This window comes from Arachis ipaensis, chromosome B10 (genome assembly GCF_059453495.1).
Source record: "Arachis ipaensis isolate K30076 ecotype BB chromosome B10, ASM5945349v1, whole genome shotgun sequence".
Classification (NCBI taxonomy): domain Eukaryota; kingdom Viridiplantae; phylum Streptophyta; class Magnoliopsida; order Fabales; family Fabaceae; genus Arachis; species Arachis ipaensis.
In genome coordinates this window covers 114,987,857-115,015,775 of record NC_142435.1, presented here as the reverse complement: position 1 = coordinate 115,015,775, position 27,919 = coordinate 114,987,857, and the positions used below count along the sequence as shown (strand labels likewise).

Sequence of the window (27,919 nt, the reverse complement as noted above, 5' to 3'; positions counted from 1 at the left end):
ATTCTCGCATGATTTTAGGGGACAAGAATTGTCTACCTCTCGAAGCTTACATTCCCGACCATAACTCTCCTGCCCCACCTCTTTAACTAGGACGTCGAATCCACTAGTTCCAATTGTGATGTGAATCCACTCTTTAATTGTGTCCATAATACAAGTATCGATTTGTACCCGTCCCACACTGAACGACAGGCATGATTCCGTAGCTTCGTCGCATCCAATAACTTCTCCCCAATGGCTTCCTATTATCTTGAACGTCTCTGCTGACCACGTGTGCAGAGGGACCCCAAAGCACTCTAATCATACCCTTCGAGTTTCACTACGTTCCTCCTCATCCCATCTCTAGACGTTATGAAAAAGTTGCAGCAAATTATTCATTTTGAACGTGTAGACTTCTTCTGCACTCAAAACGCTGTCAAAGGTCATGAGTGCTTTGTAGGCTCCAAGTTCTCGTACTTGTACAACCTGAGGGAAGTTCTTTCTAATTATAGTCTTCAAGGATCTATTGTCAATAGCCTTTGTAGTTCCGCCTATTAGACTCCTCTGTAGCCATTCAAGATTCTCCTTTGCCACAGGAACCTCCATCTTCTTCGTCCACCCGTTGCCATGTGGATCTTCTTTTTTCCCTGCTTCTGCCTGTCTCCTACGCTCTTCGATACTCTTCCCTGAAACCTTCAGACCCTCCTCATGTTGAGATTGATGATGAGCAATTTTCCGGCCATCGCCCTCCACTTCATGCCTCTTAACATTCTCCACTTCATTTGTTCGTCTATACCTCGCTTCTCCTACTGAAACAACCTTTTCTCGTAACCTCATTCTATTCATCTCCACAATAGCTTTTGTGGCTCCACCCTTCGTTGTATACCGGATGAACGCAAAAATGTACATATTACCATTTTTTTGTTTTCGTGAGAGATAAATATCATTTATTCGCCAGTCTAGTTGAACAAGTGGTACAGCTAGCTCTTTGATATGTCTTCAGGAAGATGATCTACAAAGATAGAGAACGATTCGTTTTCCAATCTACAGTACTCTTCTCGATTCCAAACCCTCGGATCTTTACGAAATTGCCTAATTCTACCCCTCCCTGTGTTTTCCACCCCCTCTCTCTCTCCCTCTCTCATCTCATCTTTTAATCACAAGTTCTATCTAATTATATTAATTCGAGAATGATCTATTAGGCTGCGTTTGTTTACAGAGATAGGACACTAAAACAGGGACACTGAGACACAAAATCGTGTTTGACAGAGAAGACATGGACAAAGACAATGTGTCCAGAGACACTGAATTAGTGTATTTGTGTCCATCCTGACAGGAAGAATACAGAGACACTAACAAGGAACACAACTTATTTTTTATTTTTTCTTTCATTATTCTTATTAATTTTTTATAATTATATTTTTATTGTTATATTTTTCATCTCAAATTTTTTGAATGAAAAAAATGAGAATAAATTAAATTTTTATAATTTGTTTTAGTTTATCACTAAATAAAATATAAAAATACCAAAATTTTATATTTTTATCTATCATCAGTATCTTTTCCTATCCTGTTTTTAGAAACAAACGCAGCCTTAATAATGATGCGTGGTTTAAAAGAGTTTCAACTAGTAGATATGAAGCTGCAGATCTGGAAAGCAGAAAGGGAGCTAATCACATTGGGCGATTAATGAATGAATAATGAATAATATAGTAGTAGTAAAGGCAAAGCACAGAGGCACAGTCAACAGAGTCCAGCTGTGGTCCGCACACCTATCTATCGCCTCCCCTATCCTATTGGTTTCTGAATTGTGAAGTAGTAATGAAATGTTCATGTATAGAAGGCGCGTGAGATGGAGGGAGTGAAGGTAATTTTCACAATATTTGAAAGGCCATGAATCTACGCCGCGGGAGCAGAACATACTTCCCACTATCTTCCTTTCCCTTTAATTCCAACTCCCTCTCTCTCTCTCTCTCTAAACCCACTCACTCTTTTACATTTCATACCTCTCAAAGGGGAAGACATAATTAATTTGATCTGTAGTAGAAAGGTTTTCACCCAACTCCGGTGGGGCGATACAGCCCAGCGCCACCACCATCGCCCGGGCCCCACCTTACATCACTCACATACACACTCTCTAATTTTCTTGTTTTTTTTTTTTTGTTTCCTCTTCCCCTTTTATAATATTCTCGATCTCTATTTCTCTCTCCCTCTCTCTCTATACCTTCTCTATTACGCATTTACGCGTATTCGCAACCTTCCACATAAACACTATCTATACTTTGTTTTACTCCTCTTTATTTCTTTCTTTTCTTTTTCCTTCTATCTCTCTTTCTCTCTCTGGCATAGATTGCGAACAGCCTGGTTACAGCTTCAAGAGGGAACTTGGCTTCTCAAGGAATCAAAGTACACTCACACACCAACTCCAAAAGCCTTGCCTTTCTTTCGCTCATTTATGTTACTTTTTTCGTCTTAACCTCCAGAGTTACTTGCATCGAACGGAGAAATAGTCCATTTTGGTTTTCATGTATGCGTGTCTTCTAGGATCTTCTCTCAGAGCCTGTATTGATAGCAGCATTGGGTGATTTTGGTGTTGATCTAAACAACATTGACTGGTAATAGTGATGCACACTGGTGGTAGACTCGTTGCTGGTTCCCACAACAGGAACGAGTTCGTCCTCATCAATGCCGATGAGAATGCAAGAGTAAGCTCTCCCATTCAATTGCATTTAATTTTTCATCTGTTCTTTCTCATTTCCATCTCAATAAAGCATTCTTTTTTTGTTCTCTTCTGGGTTTGTTGGCTGCTTCAATAATAGGGTTTGATAACTTTTTATGCAACTAATCTCTGCGTATTTTTCTTCTAATTCTTTGGCTATAAACGCAGATTTTACATATATTATTGTTTGCTTTGTTTTATTATTCTGTTCTTCTAAACTGTCGGTGGGATATGAAGTACATGATTTCGCGTTTGGGTTTTCTTCGATGAATCAATGGCAACGTGTACTTCTGACAAAACGCTTAGTTTTGATGAGGTTCTGTGCTAACCTTGGCCATTTTTGTCTCTATGCCTTCATTCATTGGTTGAGGATAAGGGTCCCGTTCCGTTTTGGTAGCTAGGAGCTAACCTTGATAATTGTTTCAAGTATTGAATTCCTATTCTTGTTTAACCCCCTAAATTGTTGGTCATAAACCAATTTGCTTTTGAGTTTCTGGTATTGGGAGTTCAGGATTGTGGGTTCTCCTGGGGTTTAAAATCAGATTAGATTGGTTTGTGGCAAAGTTGGACTCTTAGATCGTGTCACATTCACAAAAATGTTTAAACATTCATGGGAATTATTAGTTTAATGTAGATACTAAGATGCCAATAGGAATGGATCTTTCAATTTTCTAAAATATTGCACAACTGAAGAACTCAAAGCTAATTACACCTTTTTTGTCTGCATTTGTTCTTATCAGATTAAGTCTGTCCAAGAATTGAGTGGACAGAAATGTCAGATATGTGGGGATGAGATAGAAATCACAGAGGACGGGGAGCCGTTTGTTGCGTGCAATGAGTGTGCATTCCCCGTTTGTCGGCCTTGCTATGAGTACGAGAGACGAGAAGGGAATCAAGCATGTCCACAGTGTAAAACCAGATACAAACGCATCAAAGGTGAAATTGTTGCTATGTTATTATCTCTCCTTGACAACTTAGTTTTACTGTGCCGAATACTAATTAATCAATGAATTACAGGTAGTCCCAGGGTTGAAGGTGATGAAGACGAGGATGATATTGATGATTTAGACAATGAGTTTGAGTATGGGCATCATGATGCCTTTGGAACCACTTCGGATGCAGTGTCTTCCGGACATTATGCTAATTCTAATATTGCTGGCAACCCTGCAAATTTTGAACATGACTCAGCTCCTCTCAATTCTGAGATCCCACTTTTGACATATGGGGAAGAGGTGCATTTGCAAATTATCCTTTTGATGATTTTTAGATTTTACTTGAATTCAATTTGCACATTAGTACTAAACTAAAATCTGCATATAATACTGCTTTTATTCTTTATAGGATTCAGAAATATCTTCCGATCGACATGCTCTAATTGTTCCTCCATATATGAATAATGGAAACAGAGTTCATCCCATTCCTTACACTGATCCGTTTAATCCATGTATGTCCTGGGCTACTGCTTCATTGTGCTTTTTTTACATTTCATTTTCATATAGCTGTTCATGTTGTGACTATGGTGCTTCTGTTGTCTCAGTGCAACCAAGACCAATGGTTCCAAAGAAAGATATTGCAGTGTATGGGTATGGAAGTGTGGCTTGGAAGGATAAAATGGAAGAGTGGAAGAAAAGGCAGAATGACAAACTTCAGGTGGTGAAGCATGAAGGGAACGACAATGGTGGAAACTTTGGTGATGATTTGGAGGACCCTGATATGCCCATGTAACTCTCATACTATTACTTCCTGTTCCTTACTAAATTATTCCTTTGCTTGATTGATTGTAGTGAAATTAAGAGTTTTCATCGCTTTGTTATAATATGGTGGCAATCCATATGTAGTTGGAACATAAATGAATATCTCTTAGCTGAGCGATCTGTGTGACTGCTATGTTGTTAGATATTGTGGTGGGGTTGTGCATAAGTTTAACTACAAAGAAATTTTGTTTTTAAATCTTGGCCATATAATTTTGTTTTGCTTAGCATTTCTTTAAACATTTCCTCCCTTGTTATGTTCTGTCAGGATGGATGAAGGCAGGCAGCCGCTTTCTCGGAAGTTACCTATCCCTTCAAGCAAGATAAACCCATACAGAATGATTATAATACTCCGTCTTGTAGTTCTTGGGCTTTTCTTTCATTATAGAATTCTCCATCCAGTTAATGATGCATATGGGTTGTGGTTGACATCAGTCATTTGTGAGGTATGGTTTGGCGTATCATGGATTATGGATCAGTTTCCAAAATGGTACCCAATACAGCGAGAAACATACCTTGATCGTTTATCGCTGAGGTAATTGAGGCTGCTGCAACTGTTGCTTTTTATTTGTTGATTAAGTTTTAGTATAGTCGCCATGATATTGATATCTCATTCTATTTTTGATGCTTAATTTTTGGAGTATATTGCCTCAATATATGATTCATAAACAAATGCAGGTATGAAAAAGAAGGGAAACCATCTGAGTTGTCGAGTGTAGATGTTTTTGTCAGTACAGTTGATCCCATGAAAGAACCTCCTCTGATAACGGCAAACACTGTTCTGTCTATCCTTGCTGTTGATTATCCAGTAGATAAAGTTGCATGCTATGTCTCAGATGACGGTGCTGCCATGCTTACTTTTGAAGCACTTTCTGAAACATCTGAGTTTGCCAGGAGATGGGTACCATTTTGTAAAAAATATAATATTGAGCCCCGTGCCCCAGAATGGTATTTCAACCAGAAGATTGATTATCTAAAAAATAAAGTACATCCAGCATTTGTCCGGGAAAGAAGAGCAATGAAGGTTTTGAATTTTTTTCTTTGCCTACACCTTTTTCACTTTATATTTGTTGGCTATTAGATTTCCTATCCTGCATAATTTATTGGCTACATCCAGTAATGAACCTTAATCCTAATTATTTTGCATATAGTGTGACCTGTTAAATTGAGACTTTTCCTTTCTCAAAGTATGGCATCAATTCTCATTTGACCCTGCTATTTAAAAGAATTGTTTGGATGGAATATTACATTATAGACTGCCCCAATTGTGATTGTTAAAATCAAGGAGACAATTTACAAATTGAAAATTAAAGGGTTTTCTGTAGAAACTACAAAGTAAAAGTGTTATGTGCACGCGTGTCTTGGTGAAATTCAGTATGAATAAGTTTGAAAAAAAGTTAAGCAATTAATTGGCCATTTTCCCCCTTTTGCATGTTACAGCGAGATTATGAAGAATTTAAGGTGAGGATCAACAGTTTGGTGGCAACTGCACAAAAGGTTCCTGAGGATGGATGGACCATGCAGGATGGTACTCCATGGCCTGGAAATAATGTGAGGGATCATCCTGGCATGATTCAAGTAAGACTGTCTGTTTCTCACAAAAGTGGTTTTTCATTTTTTGTGATGCTAAATTAGAAACTTCAACATCTTTGTTTTTATAAAATTTTACAGGTCTTCCTCGGTCAAGATGGTATTCGTGACATTGAAGGGAATGAGTTACCTCGTTTAGTTTATGTTTCTCGAGAGAAGAGACCAGGCTTCGATCACCACAAAAAGGCAGGGGCAATGAATTCTCTGGTAGGCCTCAAGTTACTTTTATTTTGGTTCAGGCTTAACTAAGTCAGCTAATGATTTCTTGGTCTCAATTCTTTTCTGACATGCATTTTTGTGGTGATAATATTTTCTGAAGGTCCGGGTGTCTGCAATTATCTCAAATGCGCCTTATCTTCTGAATGTTGATTGTGATCACTATATTAACAATAGCAAGGCACTTAGAGAATCTATGTGTTTTATGATGGACCCTCAAGTTGGGAAGAAAGTTTGCTATGTACAATTTCCTCAAAGATTTGATGGGATTGATAGGCATGATAGATACTCAAACCGGAATGTTGTATTTTTCGATGTAAGTTCTCTATAGCTTGCTTTCTGCATATATTTCTTTTGCTTTCTAATATGATTAGTACTAACTCCCAAATTGTAAACAGATCAACATGAAGGGATTGGACGGAATACAAGGACCTATTTATGTTGGAACTGGGTGTGTTTTTAGAAGGGTAGCACTTTATGGATATGATGCACCTGCCAAGAAGAAGCCCCCAAGCAAAACCTGTAATTGTTGGCCGAAATGGTGCTGTCTGTGCTGTGGATCTCGTAAGAAAAAGAATGGCACCACCAAAAAGAAGGTGAAGCACAGGGAAGCTTCAAAGCAGATACATGCACTTGAAAATATTGAGAAGATTGAAGGTAAGATTTTGTTTCTTTCAACTATTCTTGCAAACTAAAGCACTTTGGGTAATAAAGTTCATGGATAGCTTACATGTTTAGACTTTGTCACAGGATCCATGGCAGAGAAGTCATCAAATTTGAATCAAATGAAGTTGGAGAAGAGGTTTGGGCAGTCTCCTGTATTTGTTGCTTCTACACTTCTGGAAAATGGTGGGGTTCCACAGGATGTGAGCCCTGCCTCTCTTTTAAAAGAAGCCATCCAAGTCATTAGCTGTGGTTATGAAGATAAAACTGAATGGGGAAAAGAAGTAAGTACTAAAGAAAAAACTGCTTTTATTCTTTGAATAATTATTATAGTTATTAGTTCTCACATCTCTTCCCTGTGCTATTAATTTTCTGCTCCTCACCAGGTTGGGTGGATTTATGGTTCTGTGACGGAGGATATCTTGACTGGATTCAAAATGCATTGTCATGGTTGGCGGTCTGTGTATTGCATTCCTAAGAGGCCTGCATTCAAGGGGTCAGCACCAATCAACCTTTCAGATCGTCTGCATCAGGTTCTACGGTGGGCCCTTGGATCTGTTGAGATTTTCATGAGCAAACATTGTCCAATCTGGTATGGCTATGGTGGTGGGTTGAAGTGGTTAGAACGATTTTCATACATAAACAGTGTTGTATACCCTTGGACCTCCATCCCATTGGTTGTCTACTGTACTCTGCCTGCTATATGTCTCTTGACAGGAAAATTTATTGTACCCGAGGTATGCTTTTGTCCATTCTCTTTAAACTATATCAATGGAAACCAGAGTGTTGTCATGGCTTCTATCATGCACTTATTCTTTCTAAATATGCAGATTAGCAACTATGCAAGTCTTGTATTCATGGCCCTCTTCATATCCATCGCAGCAACGGGTATCCTTGAGATGCAGTGGGGTGGTGTTGGCATAGATGATTGGTGGAGGAACGAACAGTTTTGGGTGATAGGAGGTGTTTCTTCTCATTTGTTTGCCCTTTTCCAGGGTTTGCTGAAGGTCTTGGCTGGAGTTGATACAAATTTCACTGTGACCTCGAAAGCAGCCGATGATGGAGAATTCTCAGAGCTCTATATCTTCAAGTGGACATCGCTATTGATCCCTCCGACAACTCTACTAATCATAAACATTGTTGGGGTTGTGGTTGGTGTCTCGGATGCCATCAACAATGGTTACGACTCATGGGGACCTCTCTTTGGTAGATTGTTCTTTGCATTGTGGGTGATTATCCATCTCTACCCATTCCTCAAAGGGTTACTTGGGAAACAAGATAGAATGCCAACCATTGTTTTGGTTTGGTCAATCCTTTTGGCTTCCATATTGACACTCATGTGGGTTAGGATCAACCCATTTGTGAACAGAGATGGTCCTGTTTTGGAAATTTGTGGATTGAGGTGTGATGACTCGTGAGCCTGGAGGAGTTTTTTCCATGTATACTTGGGTTGCTTGCATCATGGAAGAAGCAATTTCAATGGATATGACGCGCTCTGCAATGGTTGCACAAAAGTTTTGGACTGTTTTGTATTTTTGGGGTGTGTAGATAAAGAAGAAAGGAGGTAGGGCTGAACACATTTTTAAATGTAATAGTGGTTTTTTCTTTTATTTTTTTTCCATCTATTCTTTCATTATTACATTTCTGTGAATTTTAGTGTTATTCTTTTCGTTATGTGTTGATATAAGAAAAGAGCATTGAATGATGAAATTCTTCCCTACACAAAATGAGGGATCATCATCAGAGTGTCAAGAAGTAGCTGTCGTGTCTTTGGACCTTAGGAACATGAGCATGTTAGTTCCTTTTCTGTAATACCAATGATCATGGATATTCTTTTTCTGAGATGTTCTATCTGGCGAAAAATGTTGTGTCATTCTTTTTGTACTATACTATTAGCCATTTGGACGAAAGTTCACTGTATCGCAGAAAACTAGACCAAAAACACACAATCTAATTTGAAGTCTAAACAAACCCTCAAATTAAGTGATTGAAACTCCCAAACACTGCAATTTTGCTATTTGAAACCGTGTGTACAATAGTCCCGTACCAACTTAAGCTTAAGCCATTCTTTGATTCTTTCACTAGTTTGTCCAAAGTATTGGAATATTTACTTAGCGATTAGAAGGCAAGCGATATTCAAGTTTGGAGCATTACAATTTCTTTTGAGAAGTTAAAAAAAAAAAGCTGTTTATATTTATTTTATGATTTTAGAATTGATATTGAACTATTATAAAATCATAACAAAAAAAAAAGTTAAAAGAATTTGGGAGTAATTTTAAAAAGAATAAATTAACCCTTTAAAAATAATTTTGTTTACTTCTACTAGACATTAAAATATTTAACCAACCTGGGATGATGAAATGGCCAGTTCACACGTCCGCTTAAATAAGTGTAGTCGGATGTTTGAATCCCGTCTTGTGTATCTAGCAACTTATTGGCCAGCGACAGACCCTTAAATAGAGTTCAGATTCGCAGTAGATTAGTTATTGGCCTATCGGATTGAGGGATATCGTGAGAAAAATAAAGAGAAATTAAAAATTTTAATTTTAAAAAAGCTAGTAAACATTACAGATTTAAAATGACCAACATATTTTTTAGGATTAAAGTTGGATAAGAATATTGGAAAGAATAAAGCTCTACATCCAAACAAAATACTTAACCAAGTTGTGATAACAACTTTTCAAATCACGCTTCTTCTTTCTTCCAAATTCGCGCAGGTTCTTCTTCTTCCAAATTCGCACACACAGGACCTCCTCCTCTTCCTCCTCCTTTTTCTCCAATGTTGCATCTTCTTCTTTTTCTTTTCCTTTTTTATTATCATCATCACCAATAACACCAACATTTTGCTAACATCTTTATTAGTTCTGATTTCTCTGATGCCATCATTAAATAATTTCGGTTCATTTTTTAGTTTATTTCAGTTCATTTGTGTGTCAATTAGTTCATTTTTTAGTTTAATTTCGGTTCATCTTTATTAGTTCATTTGATGCTACTAATAAGTATTGACAAAATTTTTTATTTTTTAAGTAATTTTTTAACTGTTTGTTCAAATCTGAATCGAATTTGGTTCATTTGCGAATTGAGTTAGATTCACTAGATACTACTTTTAAGTATTCACTAAATCTGTTATTCCTTAAGAAATTTGGTTCATGTCTTAGTTTAATTGAGTTCATTTGCATGCAGAAATGAATTGAAATGTGTCATTTGCATGCAGAAATGAATTGAAATGTGCTTTTCTTGTTGATTGAATGTTTATCATTTTTTGTTCAAATCTAAACCGAATTCGGTTCATTTGTGAATTGAGTTAGGTTCACTTGATACAAAAGTGATTTTTATTGAGTTTAGACGTGATTGATTGGATTTAGATACAAAAATATTTGAATTTGTAGTTGGACTGTATTGAAAAATAAAAATTAAATTTGACTATAAAAACTGAAAAAGATAAGACTGCTCTTTTAGGGTTAATTTTAAAAGACTAAAATATCTTTTAGGATTAAGGTTATTTAATTTGAATTTAAAATTTGATTTAATTTTAAAAGGACTAAAATACATGTATACTTAATTTAATGTTCCGTTAGAATTAGAATTGTTTGAATGTTTTAAAGATTAAAAAAATTGGATTTGAGTTTAAAAGAACAAAATTACCCCTTTTGAAGATTAATTTAAAAAATCTAAAATATCCATTTAAATATTAATTAAAAGGAAAAAAATACTATTTTAGAATTAATATTGTTTAAATACATTAAAAATTAAAAATTTGAATTTAATATTAATATATACTGTTTAGAATTAATTAATTAATTTTGAAAAGATCAAAATGTTCTTTTAGAACCAATGTTGTTTAGAATTGTTTAAATATATTATAAAACAATTTAAAATTTTATTTTAAAGTACTAAAATACTCTTGTAATTAGTCACAAAAAAATACTCTCATAATTAGTTTTAAAAAGACAAAAATACCCCCTTAAAAGAAATGACCTATTTACAAGCATGAACAACTAACTCAATAACAAATTATATATAACTGGAATAAAATACAACAACTTCTTGGGAAAATGATTTTTGGGATGTGATTTTAACAACTGAGTGACCCTCAATAATCATAAAGTTTTAGGTCCCACCTGCAACATGATAAATAAATTAGGTGGATTCTATAGTGCCTTTTATTGTGGTGCTTAAATTGTCTAATTTGCTTTTATAAGTAAAAAATAAAATGTATAAAGTAAATATAAAATATTTAAAGTTTATTAAATATTATTTCTTTACCTTTTTTAGTAAGTTAAGCACCATATTTTAGACACCATAGCATTTACCAAATAACTATTCCACAAGTAGTTGGACCAAGCTAATGGAAATATGTGGAGCGAATTTTTTCAAATTTTTTAATAATTTAATAAAATATAATTTTTTATTATTTAATATTTTTTATTTTATTTAAAAAATATAAAGTAAAAAGTTTACATTTTAAGAATAAAAATAAATATTAATATAGAAGTTAGATAAAAATTGAATACTCTAAAAATTAATTTTTAAAATTTATTATTAAAAGCGACTAAATTTACTCCCAAAATTTGGGAATGTTTTTGCGCTCTACATCATCGATGCTTCCAACTGTCCAACATATCAAATGAGTAAAAATCAATAATATAAATCGTATTTGTACTCTTACATCCCTGTGAGGGGGCAAAATTCGCTATACTCCCCCATGAATTAAAAGCTTTCTCCTTATTCTTTGAACAAGACATTTTGTTATGGGTAGACTTCTTAAAATTGCTACGACCACTTTTTTTTTAGGATTGGAACCACATGTTATTCTGGGTTTCACTAGCATGTTTCCTTCATCCTCCGTTTTGACTTTTGTATGAGCTATACAGATTGTTTAGATGTTTAATAACTTACTAGTACAGAAAGTAGAAAGTCGAAATTTCAGTTTCTTTAAGTACATAAGTGGGTAGTGAGTATTGGTACCTTTAAAGATATTCTGATACCTAAATGAATAAAAATTGGAAAATTATAGAGTACAGATATCTCGTGCTGACAGGTGTTCCCGGGGAGCCGCTTCTGATTGTTTGCTGAACGGTGTAACGCAAAGCGACCACAAAGCCGAGTAACTCATGTTGGAAGGGAATTGGCTCCGTTTGGATAGAAGGTGCTGCGCTTGGATGTGCGAGGATTGGGCCTGGATTGGATGGACTCCATATGAGGCCTTGGATATGAGTGGGCTGCGGGGCATCATGGTTGAAAAGGAGGGATGAGTTAAGCATACTGTAAGATTAAGTAATTTTATGTTGTATGACTCTTTTCTTATAAAAAAGGTTGTATGACCCAAATGAACCTGAACAAAATAAAGGAAGTGAAAGAATAAATGCGCCTAGACTAAAATTTTGGTGAATACCGAAGAGTTAGTGTGTGTTTGAATTACAATTTACAAATGAGAGTTTGTATCGAAGTAATTTATGTTTGGCCATCTTTATATCAAAATGGATTATAGTAAAATAAATATTATTTAGATTATACTACTCAAAATCACTTTTAGATAAAAAATTACGAGAGTAGACATCAACTTAAATAATTTTTTTATATTATCCTATTATTTTAATTTAGATATTTGAATAACCTTATTAATTAATTTTATAATAAAATTAATATTTATTTATTAAAATAAAAATAACATATAAAAATTAGCAAAATATATTTTATATTAAAAATAAGAAATATAAATTATATATAAGAGTATTTAATCAAATATGTTACATATTTTTTAAATTTTAAGTATTAACGTGAAAATGTTAATTTAGTATTTTCTTACATAGTATTTTTGTTCTAATACTCTCAATAATCTTATTCTTAATATTATTTTGGAATCCAACGTTTATGATTTTATTAATACCTATGATTAATTTTTAATTTAATTTGTCTTTTTTAATGGGATCATAATCTATTTTATAAAAAAATTACAATAAAAAATTATATACACCAGAATTATAATTATAAAAAAAATACTAAAAATAATAAAATATTTATCTTGATAGTGATGAAAACAAATCTAAAAATTCTTAAAGATGTATTTTATATAGTATATTTTTAGTTCTCTTAGTACTCTTGTTTAGTATCCTATAGTTTTTTACTATTATTATTATTTATGGTTAATTTTTGTTTAATTTACTTTAACTAATGGAATCAATAAATCATATTATAAAAAGCTAATAATAAATATAATATACAAAAATCACAATTATAAAAGTGTATAATGTCAAATAAAAATTTAACAAAAAAAATAATAAATAATAAAAAAAGAGAGCTCATATAAAGAGAAATAATAAGAATTTCATAAATAATATAATAACATGTCTAAAGGATAAAATTGGTAAAGAAAAAATAGATGTTTAGTTAAAAGGAGACCACTTAAATAAAGACAGTAGAAATGTCTTTTTTTTTTTAAGACGTTCACACATGTCATGTTTTTATTGGACATTCTTATTAAACCGGTTAATAATTTATTTTTTATTATAAACCAGAACAAAATCGGTTTATTATAGCAACAATAATAAACCCAATTGTCTGCATTATAATTATTAGACCCGATTTGATCCGATCGAATTATATCATCTAAATCGAATATCTTTAATTTTTTATAAAAAGACAATTATATCCCTGACTTTTTGTTTTTTGGACATTTAAATCCTTAAAAATTTAAAAATACAATTAAATCCCTAAAAAAATTGGGTTTATTGTTATTGTTATAAAAAAATCGGTTTTATTCTAATTTGTTAAGAAATTCAAAAATAACAGGTTCATTAATACGTCCAATAATAATGCGATACATAAATATCTTTACAGAAAGACGTTTTACGCATCTTTATGGGAGCATCCCCCTAGTTAAAATGGCTAAAAGTCCGTTAGTGAAACGCAGAAGTTAGAAATTGTTGCTTCTGGTAAACGTGGTTTTGAATACAAAATCACTTTTGCATTTGCCAAATAAAAAATTAGCCAAACAAAAAATTAAAGCTTTCAAGAAGCTTAAATGTGCTTTTTCTTTTCGGACGGATCTGCCAAACACACCCTTAGTTTATTTAGCAGGAAGTAGTTGTTTTAGTGATGTACTCGTTATAGGTTAATTTTGCATAATTTTAAAAGTAATGAATAAAGATAACGAATATTAAATATCGGGGTATGGCACTACTAGATTAATAGTAAAAGTATAATTCATGCAGTATCGCCAGAACGTTGAGATGTAAAAATCAGCAAGCAGCTAGTTGTTAGGGTATTCTGAGTTTGCAGCAAAAACTCTAAAGAGCTATCCGGATCGGTCTGGAGGAAAGAGGATGTTTTCGATTCGGTCGAAGTTATGAAAGAGTGAGAGAACATAATAACGACCAGATTCTTGGTACAAATTTCAAAATAATGGAAGTTTACACTACAATGAACAAATCCACCTGGCGAATTCAACAACCCAACTACAAGCGATGGATCTCTATCTGCACTAACTACTCTGGATTTTGGTGGTCAAAGTTCCATTTTCAACGAAACAAGTTCAAAAAATCCCCACAAACAATTCAGCTTGTCAAAGATTATAACTAAATCTTAAAACATATCCACACAGGTTAACAAACCCAGACAAGTACCAAACAGACAACTAGCAATCCTCTGTAAATGATTAGTGAATTTGCAATTCAAACCTCGAGAGTCCAGAGCACATTCAAGGTTAGGAAATTAGGGTTCCACACCCTAAACCAGCCACACTTCTCCTCGGTTGGACCAGTCAACTCCCAACCGGTTCACTCCTTTCAGACTTATTTCCTTATCTGCGATGTCCTAACTGCCTGCGCAGTGCAGTTTGAACTACATGATTTTTCCAAAAAAATGGACTCCAATGCGATCCCAGTCCAACCATTTTCGATTGGGGTTGAATCGAGCTCTTGTAAACAATGCGTCTACACAGGGGTCACAAGTTTCCACATTACATTCTAAATAACTAAAAATCACACAAGTAGTCTCCCCACTATCTTAAAGACCAACAACAACACAATGACAGAAATAAAACTATTCCTTACTTAAATTAACTGTTTAATTCTCACTCTTAACATACAATATTTATTATTTAACGTAAAATCCGTAAAGAACTTTATACATAATGAGTCAAATTCTAGATATAATTTTAAAAATTTGGTATATTACATCACATTATATGGTTCAAATTTGTTTGATCAGTTTTTAGGCGTATGTCCGAACTCTGGTCCGATCCACGCAGATTGAAAAAAATTAAATCTTAACGAAATCTAACTCAACGGGGCCATAATCGGTTTTCAGTATTAGTTACATGGCAAGTTCTATGGTATAAATAGTAACTTAGTATCTACATACATGGATAATCGGTGGCAAGCTGTGGTTATGACAGGTGGTATATGTAGGGGACAAATTGTTCAGTATTTCAGAGAGGTTGCAAGAAAAGCTTATTCAAATCATGTGAGGGGAGTCATAATTAGGTTGGATAATAGAATGTTATAATGAGTAATTAATTTTGGCTGATTAGGGGCCAAGCCTTAGCCCTTTTTTCGTTCTTGGACAAAAACGTTTTTTTTGTCATAGTCCAAAAAATATAGCAATATTAACAATATTTTTACTCAATATCAAAGAAACCCAAACATCATTCCAATTATGATTACTGACAGAAAAAATAAAAAAGGATCTCGCTGCCTCTACTAACCCTTTCCAAGTTTGGGCTTTCAGTCAATTAACATAATCTATATGCAAAAATTTAATATTAAAACAAGTAATTATGTCACGTCCAAAATAATAATAATAATAATAATAATAATAATAATAATAATAATAATAATAATAATAATAATAATAATAATAATAATAATAATAATAATAATACAGTTTGTTAGAAATAATTTAAGCAACATTTAATTGAATCTGCATCTGTTATATAAAATAGTTTATAGCTAATGTTTAGTAATATTAATTTAATGAATCATTTTAAATTAAAATAAGAATACTATAATAGTGAATCAAATAATAAAGTTTGATTTGTTTTGTATTTATTTAGATATCTAAAAATACTAAAATATATATCACGTCCACAAAAAATGATTTTTCTCTTATAGAATTGCAAATTATATATTTTATTAAATATTATATGAACACATTATTATGCACATAGTATAAGAAAAAGGGAAAAAAAAAAGAAAATACATAATGGTGAATACATACTAAAATATTATCAAAATATACTGTTGTTAAGATATAATATAAATGAAAAATTATGTATGTATGAACAAATACTAAATGTGTACGCTTAAACATTATCTTGATGAATTTGGTTACATAATTTAAATTATGAATATTAATTTATTTTTTATAAAAATTTAATTTATAAAAAAATTATTTAAAAATATCTTTACACTATACCCAACCAAAAATTTAAAGACGAAGAAGTTATTAAAAAATTGTTATAAAAAAATATTTATTGCTTCCAAGTGTTAATGTAGACAAAAAATTGTAATGATGAACTAATAATTATAGTATTTATGTTTGTAGCCTGAAATTGTTATTATAGCACATGCTTGAATGGAGAAGTTTGGATATAGAATAATAAAGAATCCTTTTAGGCATACCTGAAGTTAAAAGGTAAATTTATAGAAAATTTTGATGATATATTTAATGGAAGCTAATTTTGATATGCGTATAGTTGTTTTGCACGTACGATTAATTACGTAATGCTACAGGAGGAAAAAACTAATTTTTAAAGTGACCACGTGAATGTCATATAAAAGAACGGATGTGATTGCACGACTGTATAAAATATTTTGCACTGTAGTTAGTTGAAAATTAAACTGATGTTTAACAACAGAAATATACAAAAAATTAGAATTAGAGATCACATGCATTCCATTGTGGGAAACCACTCTAAAGAAAACAAAACCCAATGGGTTCATCATGAACTGGCCTGAGTGGATGAGATTAAGAGCATGCTAATAAATTCGTAATTCTATGATGAATTTTTATCTGAGAAGAGAAAATTTTAACAACTTATGTTGCATTTATTCATTGAGATTGCATGCTTTTGTAAATTTCCTTCTAATTGTGGCTAATTTTTTAAAAAGAAAATACGTTTCATGTTTAAAATTGCCAAATTTAATTCACTTTCATTCCATTCGATACATTGATATATTTGTTTAAGTGATATAAGTTTTAGAAGGTTATGATGGCTTAGGAAGTTAGAGAAAAAACATGCAAATGCGGATGATTCATGACGAAATGAATAGGGTAAATTCTCCAAGTCGTGCGTACGCTTCATCCTCAATCCGTGATCTCTAATTCTAATTTTCGTATATTTCTATTGTTAAACATTAGTTTAATTTTCAACTAACTACAGTGCAAAATATTTTATACAGTCGTGCAATCACATCCGTTCTTTTACATGACATTCACGTGGTCACTTTAAAAATTAGTTTTTTTCCTCTTGTTACGTAATTAATCGCACATGCAAAACAACTATACGCGCATTAAAATTAGCTTCCATTAAATATATCATCAAAATTTTGTATAAATATGCCTTTTAACTTTAGGTATGCCTAAAAGGATTCTTTATTATTCTATATCCAAACTTTTCCATTCGAGCATGTGCTATAATAACAATTTCAGGCTACAAACATAAATACTATAATTATTAGTCCATCATTACAATTTTTTGTCTACGTTAACACTTGGTAGCAAAAAATATTTTTTTATAACATTTTTTTAATAAATTCTTCGTCTTTAAATTTTTGGTTGGGTATAGTGTAAAGATATTTTTAAATAATTTTTTTATAAATTAAATTTTTATAAAAAATAAATTAATATTCATAATTTAAATTATGTAACCAAATTCATCAAGATAATGTTTAAGCGTACACATTTAGTATTTATTTATACATACATAATTTTTCATTTATATTATATCTTAACAACAGTATATTTTGACAATATTTTAGTATGTATTTACCATTATGTATTTTTTTTTTCTTTTGCTTATACTATGTGCATAATAATGTGTTTATATAATATTTAATAAAATATATAATTTGCAATTCTATAAGAGAAGAATCATTTTTTTGTGGACATGTTATATATTTTAGTGTCTTTAGATATCTAAATAAATAAAAAACAAATCAAACTTTATTATTTGATTCACTATTATAGTATTTGATACGCCACCATATACCTCGGCTGACCAAAAAGCTCGGAACGAAAACAGATAAGATCGGGCTCACTGATTTGAAAATAAAGAAACGTGCTCAATAAATCTGATCATCAAAACAGAATACGATAACCAACCTACAAACTCGGACTTATCCACAGCAAACGGGTAAAGCAACGTCTATAAAGCCGAACTAATATTCTCGGCTAAAGATCATGTTCTATTCTCAGTCTTCATTTTTTACTTGATACACTCACTAGAGATTATTATTGACTTGAGCGTTGGAGTATCTTTCGCAGGTATTCTCGCCGCAGTGTTCGGTCCTGGCCGACGTATAGCTCTTCCTCTCCGCCAGTAATCTGCTCGGAATCGCTAAAGCTCAGCCACCCCAGTACTCAGACGAATCAGTATTCTTATTTTAATTTAAAATGATTCATTAAATTAATATTACTAAACATTAACTATAAACTATTTTATATAACAGATGAAGATTCAATTAAATGTTGCTTAAAATTATTTCTAACTAACTGTATTATTATTATTATTATTATTTTGGACATGACATAATTACTTTTTTAATATCAGTTTTCTGCATATGGATTATGCTAATTGGATGAAAGCCCAAACTTGGAAGGGGCTAGTAGCGGCAGCGAGGTCTTTTTTTATTTTTTCTGTCAGTAATCATAATTGGAGCGGTGTTTGAGTTTCTTGGATATTGAGTAAAAATAATGTTAATGTATGCTATATTTTTTGGCCTATGACACAAAAAAAATGTTTTTGTCCAAAAACGAAAAAAGGGCTAAGGTTTGGGCCCCTAATCAGCCAACATTAATTACTCATTATAACATTCTATTATCCAACCTAATTATGACTCCCCTCACGTGATTCTAATAAGCTTTTCCTGTAACCTCTTTGAAATACTGAACAATTTATCCCTTACATATACCACCTGTCATAACCACAACTTGCCACCGATTATCCACACATGTAGATACTAAGTTACTATCTATACCATAGAACTTGCCTAGTTACATTGCCTTAACGAATTATTCTATATCGGTTTCAATTTAAATCACTTGGTTAGCCCTGCTTAAACCGAATCACAACAACCAACTGTTCCCTTTGGGCTGTCCCATTTTCCAGGGCCATGCTGGATAGTGGGAACAATACATCCCTCCCACTCACTAACACACAATATTTTAGGGGGTTGGGAGCTGCCCAAAAATCTGCTTTCTCCAAGGCCCACACCCAACAAAAATCCACACGCCTAACCAACCCTGAATCAACAGCTCAAGCTATCTTTATGAAAACGGCTAGGCTCACTCCATCTAAGCCTACATCGAATATCTACCCTCGCAGCCCCCTCCGTTATGCAAACCCAACGGCACACGTGTCCCATCTCTAGGCAAAAAAAAAATCTCTTTACATCTTTCCCAACTTTTGATCTTTACTGTAGAGCGACCCATAAAAATTGGATTGAATAGTGGATATTATGGGATAAGTGAATAGTACCTCATCTAATCTCATCATGATGTATTTTTATACTATTAACCTCTTTGAATAACGGTTCCTTGTCTTTGGTAGCGTTTGGTGGAGAGACAGAGATGGAAAGACTGAAACGGAGAGACAGAGACTAAGAGATAGAGATTGAAATAAATCTCAGTATTCTGTTTGGTACAAAGTGAGAGACAGAAATTGAAACAAGAATGAAATTTTAATTTAATTTGTACAAAGGGTAAAATTGGAATTAATTAATTAAAATAATGAAGGTATTTTAAGTATAAAATGTTATTAAAGTTTTAGTCTCCATCTCTAAAAATTTTAGTCCCCTGTGTTCCCACTTTTTTGAGGTATTGAAATATTAAAATTTTGAGAACAGAAACAGAAATTTTAGTACCAGTCTCTGAACTAACAAATATGATACCAAATCTCTGTCTCCCAATCTCTGTCTCAGTACCTCAAAAAAAATACTACCATATGAGTATTAACAATAGAGGAGAGTATATCAGATAACTGTTGACATGTTATCCTAATTACGCGATCCTTCGGTATATTCCTTTTTCATTCAGATTTTACGAAATCTTCCAATATCTTTTCAGATTACTATGACCTATTGCCAGTCAAGATCTCGATTTTTGGGCTTGAACCTAGTATAGAACAGTGCCTTAAACTCAGTTATCCATCTTTTCAAGGAGTGGGTAAGCGAGTTCTCTTCTGCCCAAGCCCTTTTGGTGCCCAAACCTTTTGGTTCTTTTGTTTTTCATTTAATTATGAACGGATACCAAGTAATTACTTTTTTTTCTTTCTTTGAACTTCATTCAAAACATCTGCACCTATCCCTTTCTTTTCCATCAATCATTTTCCTCTCTCCCATATCTCTTCTCAGAAATCTTCTGGTTCTTTGAGCCCTTGAACGAGCACTAAATTCCACTTTAAAAATTCACAAGTTTAAAAGCTCAATTTTATTGAAATATTAAATTGAAATTCAACGTTCTTCAAAATTTAGTAAAAAGTCATAAAATTTAAAATCAATACTGGGAATTTAATTCCGAGTCATTCTTTCTAAGAATCACAATTGAGTGCATATCCTTGGCTATGAGAAAAAATAGGGTTCGAATCACAATCACAGAAATTGCAAAAATTAAAGAAGCAAGTAAGATATTAAACTAGGAGCAATTAAGGGAATTAACTAGAAAATGCAAGTAAATTCAATTGCTAAATGATATTGACAAAGGTTGAGAGTCAAAGATCACTATTCTTGTCATTGACCACAAACATAATAATTATGAAGAGTTAATCCCACTTCGTCAACCTTTACACTTTGAGAAAAGTCAAGTAGGCGTAATTAATCATAATCCATACATCCTAACCAACTTACTAATTGAATTAGTAAAAGATTAGCATCAATGGAAACAACATTAATTAACAACCTTAAGACTGCGTTTGTTTCTGAGAATAGGATAAGACAAGACACTGAGAACAAGATACAAAAGACAAAGACACAAAATTTTATGTTCTTGTATTCGGTTTGATGATAAACTAGAACAAATTATAAAAATTCAATTTATTCTCATTTTTTCATTCAAAAAATTTAAAACAAAAAATATAATAATAAAAAATAACATTATGGAAATTAACAAGAATAATGAAAGAAAAAATGAAAAATAAGTTGTATCCCTTGTTAGTGTCTCTGTGTCCTTTCTGTCATGATGAATACAAAATACACTAATTCATTATCTCTGCACACAATGTCGCTGTCCATGTCTCATATGTCAAATACGATTTTGTGTTTCTATCCATGCCTAAGCGAGAATTGCTCGCCTACGGGAGATATGCTCGCCCATGCGAGGTGCTAGCAATCTCTACTCTGAATTGCTTCCCGAATTCGCTTCTTCACTCCATTCGTTTTGATTCTTTGAAGTCATTGAAGTATTTAACCCTGAAACACTTAAATGAAATTGATCACGGCATCGAATAACATAAAAAGGAATTAAGAAATTAATGATCAGGAACACAAAAAAGCATCCTTTTAACACACAAATTTGTTGGAAGCAAGATTCGAAAAACTCAATTAATTTAGTCAAAATTGTGCAAGTTTATTAATAAACCCCATTCTTTTTAATTCAATTTATAACGATAAAATAGAGTTTATCAGTTTTTATCCAAAAAATATTCCCTCTCATACTAGAAAACCTTCTAGGTACATATATCATTCTTTCTTATTTCACTTGCTTCTTTGCTTTCTCCTATTTTTTATTTACGAGTTTTCTTCTTCGATCATCTACATGTCCATAAAATGAGTTTGAATTCATCTTGCTATTTATTTGGGTGCGTGCATGTTTGAATTCCTTATGATGTTTATCCAGGTGTATTTTATTTGACAAGTATTTAACTTTATTCATTCTCCATCATCCTTTTACCATTCTGTTTTGTGTTTCGTATCTTGCTGCATTTGTTTTGTTTTTTGCATCTTACTACATTTTTTCCTTTACAAACTCAACAAAGTACCCACTTTAGGGATGTCAAACGAGCTAGCTCGGTCTATTTAGGCCCGACTCATTAAGCCCGCGGGTTAAATGAGTTGGCCCATTTAAACCCGTTTTATTCGCAGGCCATAATTTTTAGCCCGGACCGTTTTTGGTCGGTCCGATGGGTTAAACGGGCCAACCTGTTTATTCTTTTATTTTATTTTTTAAAAAATATTTAGACAAAAAATATCACTTTTTGGTCAAAAACCTTTAAAAAATAATATTTTTTTAGTTGATGGGTCAAATTTTCGGATCGGATCGGGAGAAATGTCGTCTAAAAGTGCTATTTTTTTGAAAAAAATGTAAAAAAAATAAACGGACCACTCGTTTAGCCCGCGGGCTAGTCCGTTTAACCCGCAATTTTTTTTCGGGTTAATCAGGCTCAACCCCTTTAGCCTGAAATTTAAACGGGCTTAATTTTAGAGACAAAGTCCGCCCATTTAAATGGATAAATGGGCTGGCCCGATGGGTTTAAACCATTTTGACGGCCCTACCCACTATTGAGTGCTTTAAATTTTATAAGCATTGTTTATTGTTTTTTTTTTTTACTAAAACAAAATATTTATAAATGGCATTTTGTTGACTTTGTTTTAGGAAAATAGTGCGAAGCAGAGCTAGGCCTTCATCTAGTAATCAATTTGAACCTAACCTTAGCCCAGTCCATATTTACCCCCCTTTGAATGTGATGAAACCTCATGGGATTCACCTATATACATGGGTATCTAAGGAAGCCCTTGGAACCCCCTCTAGAGTCACCCAAGAATATTTAGATACTTTAGTGGCTGCCAATATCATTTTTCCCTAACCATAACGTCGAGTATAGGTTCCTTCTCCATGAACCCAATGAGCGAATTTGCTTCGTAAACAACCGAGATGGTGTTCTTCCAAACTGATGTGGGTTTATGACATTTTGTTTACTATATTAAAAGTGAAAATCCCTTTTTCAAATTTTCAACAAGAGATTCTATCTCATAATGGTGTTGTTACCTCCTAACTTCATCCAAATAGTTGAGCTATTATTAGAGCCTTTGAGATAGTTTGTGAAGTTTTAGAGGTTTAGATCTCTAGTAATGTATTATTTTATTTCTTTAAATTTACGATTTAGAATGTAGCAACCAACCAAGATCGTGGTTTCCTTTCCTTCTCAACCGGGTAGAAAAAGTTTTGAGATCTATGAAGAATATTTTTTAAAATTTAAGGAAATGTACTTTAAGATCCAGGCTACTCCTACCATCATCCTTTCTTCTTAACTTTAGAGGGTGAAAAGAGTTTTGACCTTTTTTGGAGGCTCAATTCCGAATCTCCAAAGATTTTACTTGGCCAACTCTCTCCAAATAAGAAAGACATCATAAACATCATTCTAAAAACACGGGGGTGATAAAAATTTAGATTTAAACTTGCTTTGAGTGATATACGAGCTGGAAAAGAGTGCATTGGCAATGAAATATTTTATGAGCTTACGTTTTTCTACTTGTGAAATATTTAATGCCTTTATTTACATGTGTCATGCAGTTGAAATGGTTGGCATATTCACATCCTTAGTGTAGCTAAGATAGAAAATTTTATCTGACCCTGCCCCTCAAAGTGAATTGAAATCTCACGAAGTTGAATCCTTGGCTACTTCTATGGTATATCTTATGGCTCGGAATTTAGTGGTGAAAAGGAGAAATTTTCTTGAGCTAAAAGAGTTAAATTCTCCACCACCTCCTGAACTGAAAAAGAGAAAAAGACATAAGAAAGGTAAGGATGTTAGCACATCAGGAAGCACAAAGATTTCAATTCCATATTTTTTATTGACCAACATTTAATTAATACTGAAATAGAGAAGATGCTCAAAGCTATCCCTGATAATGAGAGTATTATTTGATTACAAAGAACGTTGCTCAGAGAGGCAGTATATTGTTACGATGTTAAAAAAAATTAGTAAGATTCCGATCTTGCAGCAGCTAATTGATCAGAAAAATCTTTCTTCCAAGGTTGAAAATCTAGAGAAAGGTAAAACAGACGCAGAAAATCAAGTAGCCAGGCTCACGACCTCCCTGAAATTGTAGAAGAGAAACTAATGTCTCTTAAATCTGAAAAGACCAGACTCGCATCGAGAAAGTAGCTTCGAATAGCTTGGCTATGATCAAGAAGAATATGATTGATCAATTTAAATTAATGGCCCCTGAAGCAGATGTTACCATGATAGGGACTTACTGCTATGTGAAGATGAAAAAATCGTAGATTACTCTTAAGTTATTTGTAACTTTTAATTATTTCTTTTTAATTTCCTTTTATGCAATCCTTTTGCTAGACAAATGTAATAATGATTTTATGATAATCCAAAGTTCTGTTATTATTATACAATGAATTTTAATAAGACTTATTTATTTCATAGCTAAGTAGTATAATTTGTCAAAGTATAATTATTTAATGAACAAAAACAATTGATCATTTTATTAATAAGAAAATGTAATTTGGGCCTCATTAAAAAATCTTCCAAAGGAAAAATAAGTGTCCTACATAATCACTAAGAGTAATACTTATGCAAATGGACAACAAGCCATTTTCTCGGCATTTCAACTCCTTGTGGTGTTTTCAACTTATACGCACCTTTTCTTAGAACCCCTTTAACACGATTGGTCCTTTCCAGTTAGAAGATAGCTTTCCTCTTGCAATTGATGCCGAAGTGCCAACATCAGCTTGCTGCAAAACTAATTCTCCTTCCTTAAAATCTCTTGGCTTTAGTTTAGTATTATACCTCTTGGCCGCTCTTTGCTTCAGTGTCTGTTCTATTAGGTTGGCCATAGAGCGTACTTTTCTAGAAAATCCTTTTCTTTACCTTCACTTACCAATTTCTCAAGAAGGATCTGAGGGCTAGGTTTTCCAATTTTCACCAGTATTACAGCTTCTTCTCCATAAGTCAATCGAAAAGGTGTCTCCAGTTGTGGATTGTGGAGTTGTTCTGTATGACCATATAACTGCTCCAAATCCTCTACCTACAATTCTTTAGCATAATCTAACATTTTATTTAAACCATTCAAAATTACTTTATTAGTAGCCTCTTTTTGTCCATTCGACTGGAGATATTACTAAACAAAATACTTGTTTGATACCAAAGAGTTTGAGATAGCTCTGGAACTTGGCATGTAAAAAATGTGTATCATTGTCAGTTATGATAGTCTCGGAAATCCTAAACGGCATTAGGACTTGATTCCACACAAATTTACCATAATAAACAACGGTAATTTTAGCTAAAGGGGAAGTTTCTATCCATTTAGTAAAATAATCCACAGCCATATGATAAAAAAATTTAACTTGCTCTGGTGCCAATGAAAAAGGTCCTAAAAAATTCATTCCCTATTTATCAAATCGCCTTGTCAGAATCACAAAGACAAGATCATGTGGTGGGGCTTGATGTAATTGGCGTGCATTTGACACTTTGAACACTTTTTTACATAATCAATTGCATATTTAATAAGGGTTGGCCAATAATAACCTTCCCTTAAGATATTTTGTGCTAACAATTTTTTCTCCATAGAATGCCTAAAACACCCTTGATGGACTTCATCTAAAACATGTTATTTAGTTCGGACCAAGGCATTTGAGTAAAGATTGGTATGTATCTCTTTTGTACAACTGATCATGTAGAACAGTGTAGGTGATGCTGCCATCCTGAGCTTGCTTGCTTCATTGGGGTCATTTGGCAAGACTCCTTTTCCAAATAATCCCAGATAGAAGTCATCCAAGATACTGCACCTTCTCTAATCACCATTACTCTCAGGTTCCAACAAACTTTAAAAGATTCTTGCAATACTTCTTGAATTAGTGTTTCATTACCACCTTATAAAATTATGCTAGCTAATTTAGACACCACATTGGCCCTTATATTCTATTCTCGTGGAACATGCTTTATCCCAAAATATTTGAAATTCTTTGCTTTTTCTTTGACTTTTTGCAAATATAATTAAATAAAGAGATCTCTAGTTTGGTACTACTCCCCATTAATCTGCGAGGTCACGACCTGAGAGTCGCTATGTAGAATAAAATTGGAAGCTCCTACATTCGTTGCAAGGTATACTCCTGTAAGAACAACCTCATATTCAGTCTGGTTATTAGAAATCATAAATTCGTACTTGATGGAACCTTCAATGAGGATATCATTTAATTTCCTTTAATTAGGATAAGTCTCGCACCCTCACCTTGACGATTTGAGGCACCATCAATATATAATTCCAATGCTAAGAAATTAAACCAATGCTCGTGCCTTAATGACATGCTGAGATTCCAATTGTATATCAAATTATGATAGTTCAATCAACCAAGTAACCATGCAACCAGCCAGGTCAGGTTTTTGTAAAATTTTTTCAATTGGCTGATCAATACAAATAATGATCGTATGACTTTGAAAATATTGCCTTAATTTCCTAGTTGAAGTGAGTAAAACAAACACCAAATTTTCAAGCTTTGTATATTTTACTTCTGTCCCTTGTAGGAATTTGCTAAGAAAATATACAGGCTTTTGTTATCGACTTTCATTTTCAATAATTAACACGAAAACTATCACATCATCTACTATTGACAAGTAGAGATATAACGGTTTGTCAAGAATGGGTTTTGTTAGAATTGGAGGAGAGGATTAAGTTTCTTTAAATTTTAAAAATGCTTTCTCACACTCTCATTCCAAACAAATTCCTTACCTTTCTTCATGAGATAAAAAAAGGGGCACGCCTTTTCTGCATATGACCCGAGAAACCAAGATACCACTACTAACCTTCCTGTTAATCGCTCCATATTTTGGCATTTTGGGGACTTGACATCTCCAAAATAGCTTTGCACTTTTTAGGATTTGCTTCTATACCCCTTTGAGTAATCATGAATCTAAGAAACTTCCCTCTTTGGAATTCAAAGGAACATTTGGCAGGATTCAGCCTCATTTAATGTTCATAAACACCCAAAAATTTTCTTCAAATCTTCTATTAGACCAGAATCAGAACTAGTCTTACAAGCATGTCATTAATATACACCTCCATGTTCCTTCGAATTTAATGCTTAAAAACTTTGGCCATAAGACTTTGATAAGTCTGTCTGCAATAAGTCCCCTCTGAAGTAATAAAATCAGTATTTTCTTCATTAGGTTTGTGCATCGGTATTTAGTTATAACCTGAATATGCATACAGGAAACCTAAATACCGATATCTTGATGATGAATCAATCAAGTTATCAATGTTTGGTAATAAAAAAGAGTTTTTGGGACAGACTTTGTTTAAGTCTATATAGTCTATGCACATACACCATTTTCCATTAGCCTTCTTAACCATTAGCACATTGGACAACCAAGTGGAATAAGTCAACTCTCTTATAAACCCTGTATTTAACAAACCTTGTACTTGATTTTTCACCTTAATAGCCCTATCAAGAGACATCTTATGGCGTCTCTGAGCTACCAGCTTTACTGAGGGATCAATTTCTGGCACGTCGAAGGAACCCAGACGAAGAAATTACTATTTGCGTTAAGGAACTCATGTAATTCCAACATTACTAGAAAAGGTAAGTCTCTGTTGATCATGGTGTATTTTTCAATACTTTGTCTAGTTTAGAATTGTTCCAATTCTCCACTCGACCTTGGCCTTGGTACCTTCTATGTAGGGATTCAAATCCACCAGAAACACTCCTGTAGCCTCTTTAGTCTTGCTCTTTATGCTAAGCTTTGTGTTATGACGAGTAATGGATACAACTTGGTCTCCCATTAAAGTTGCAACTTTATTATCATCAGTCAGGAAATTCATTATCAAAATTCTATTAG

The 27,919-nt window shown here is 33.1% G+C and overlaps 1 protein-coding gene across 1 annotated transcript; it reads left to right on the top strand.

The window, feature by feature from the left end:
- The first annotated feature begins 1,622 nt into the window (after positions 1-1,622).
- Positions 1,623-8,778, top strand: LOC107622746 (cellulose synthase A catalytic subunit 6 [UDP-forming]). Its single transcript, XM_088509560.1, has 14 exons — positions 1,623-2,681; positions 3,436-3,631; positions 3,713-3,927; positions 4,037-4,139; positions 4,233-4,416; positions 4,715-4,981; positions 5,125-5,470; positions 5,887-6,024; positions 6,118-6,243; positions 6,356-6,568; positions 6,651-6,909; positions 7,003-7,199; positions 7,302-7,652; positions 7,746-8,778. Exons 1-14 carry the CDS (start codon positions 2,601-2,603, stop codon positions 8,331-8,333), a joined length of 3,264 nt encoding a protein of 1,087 aa, XP_088365686.1. The 5' UTR covers positions 1,623-2,600; the 3' UTR covers positions 8,334-8,778.
- The last annotated feature ends 19,141 nt before the right edge of the window (positions 8,779-27,919 follow it).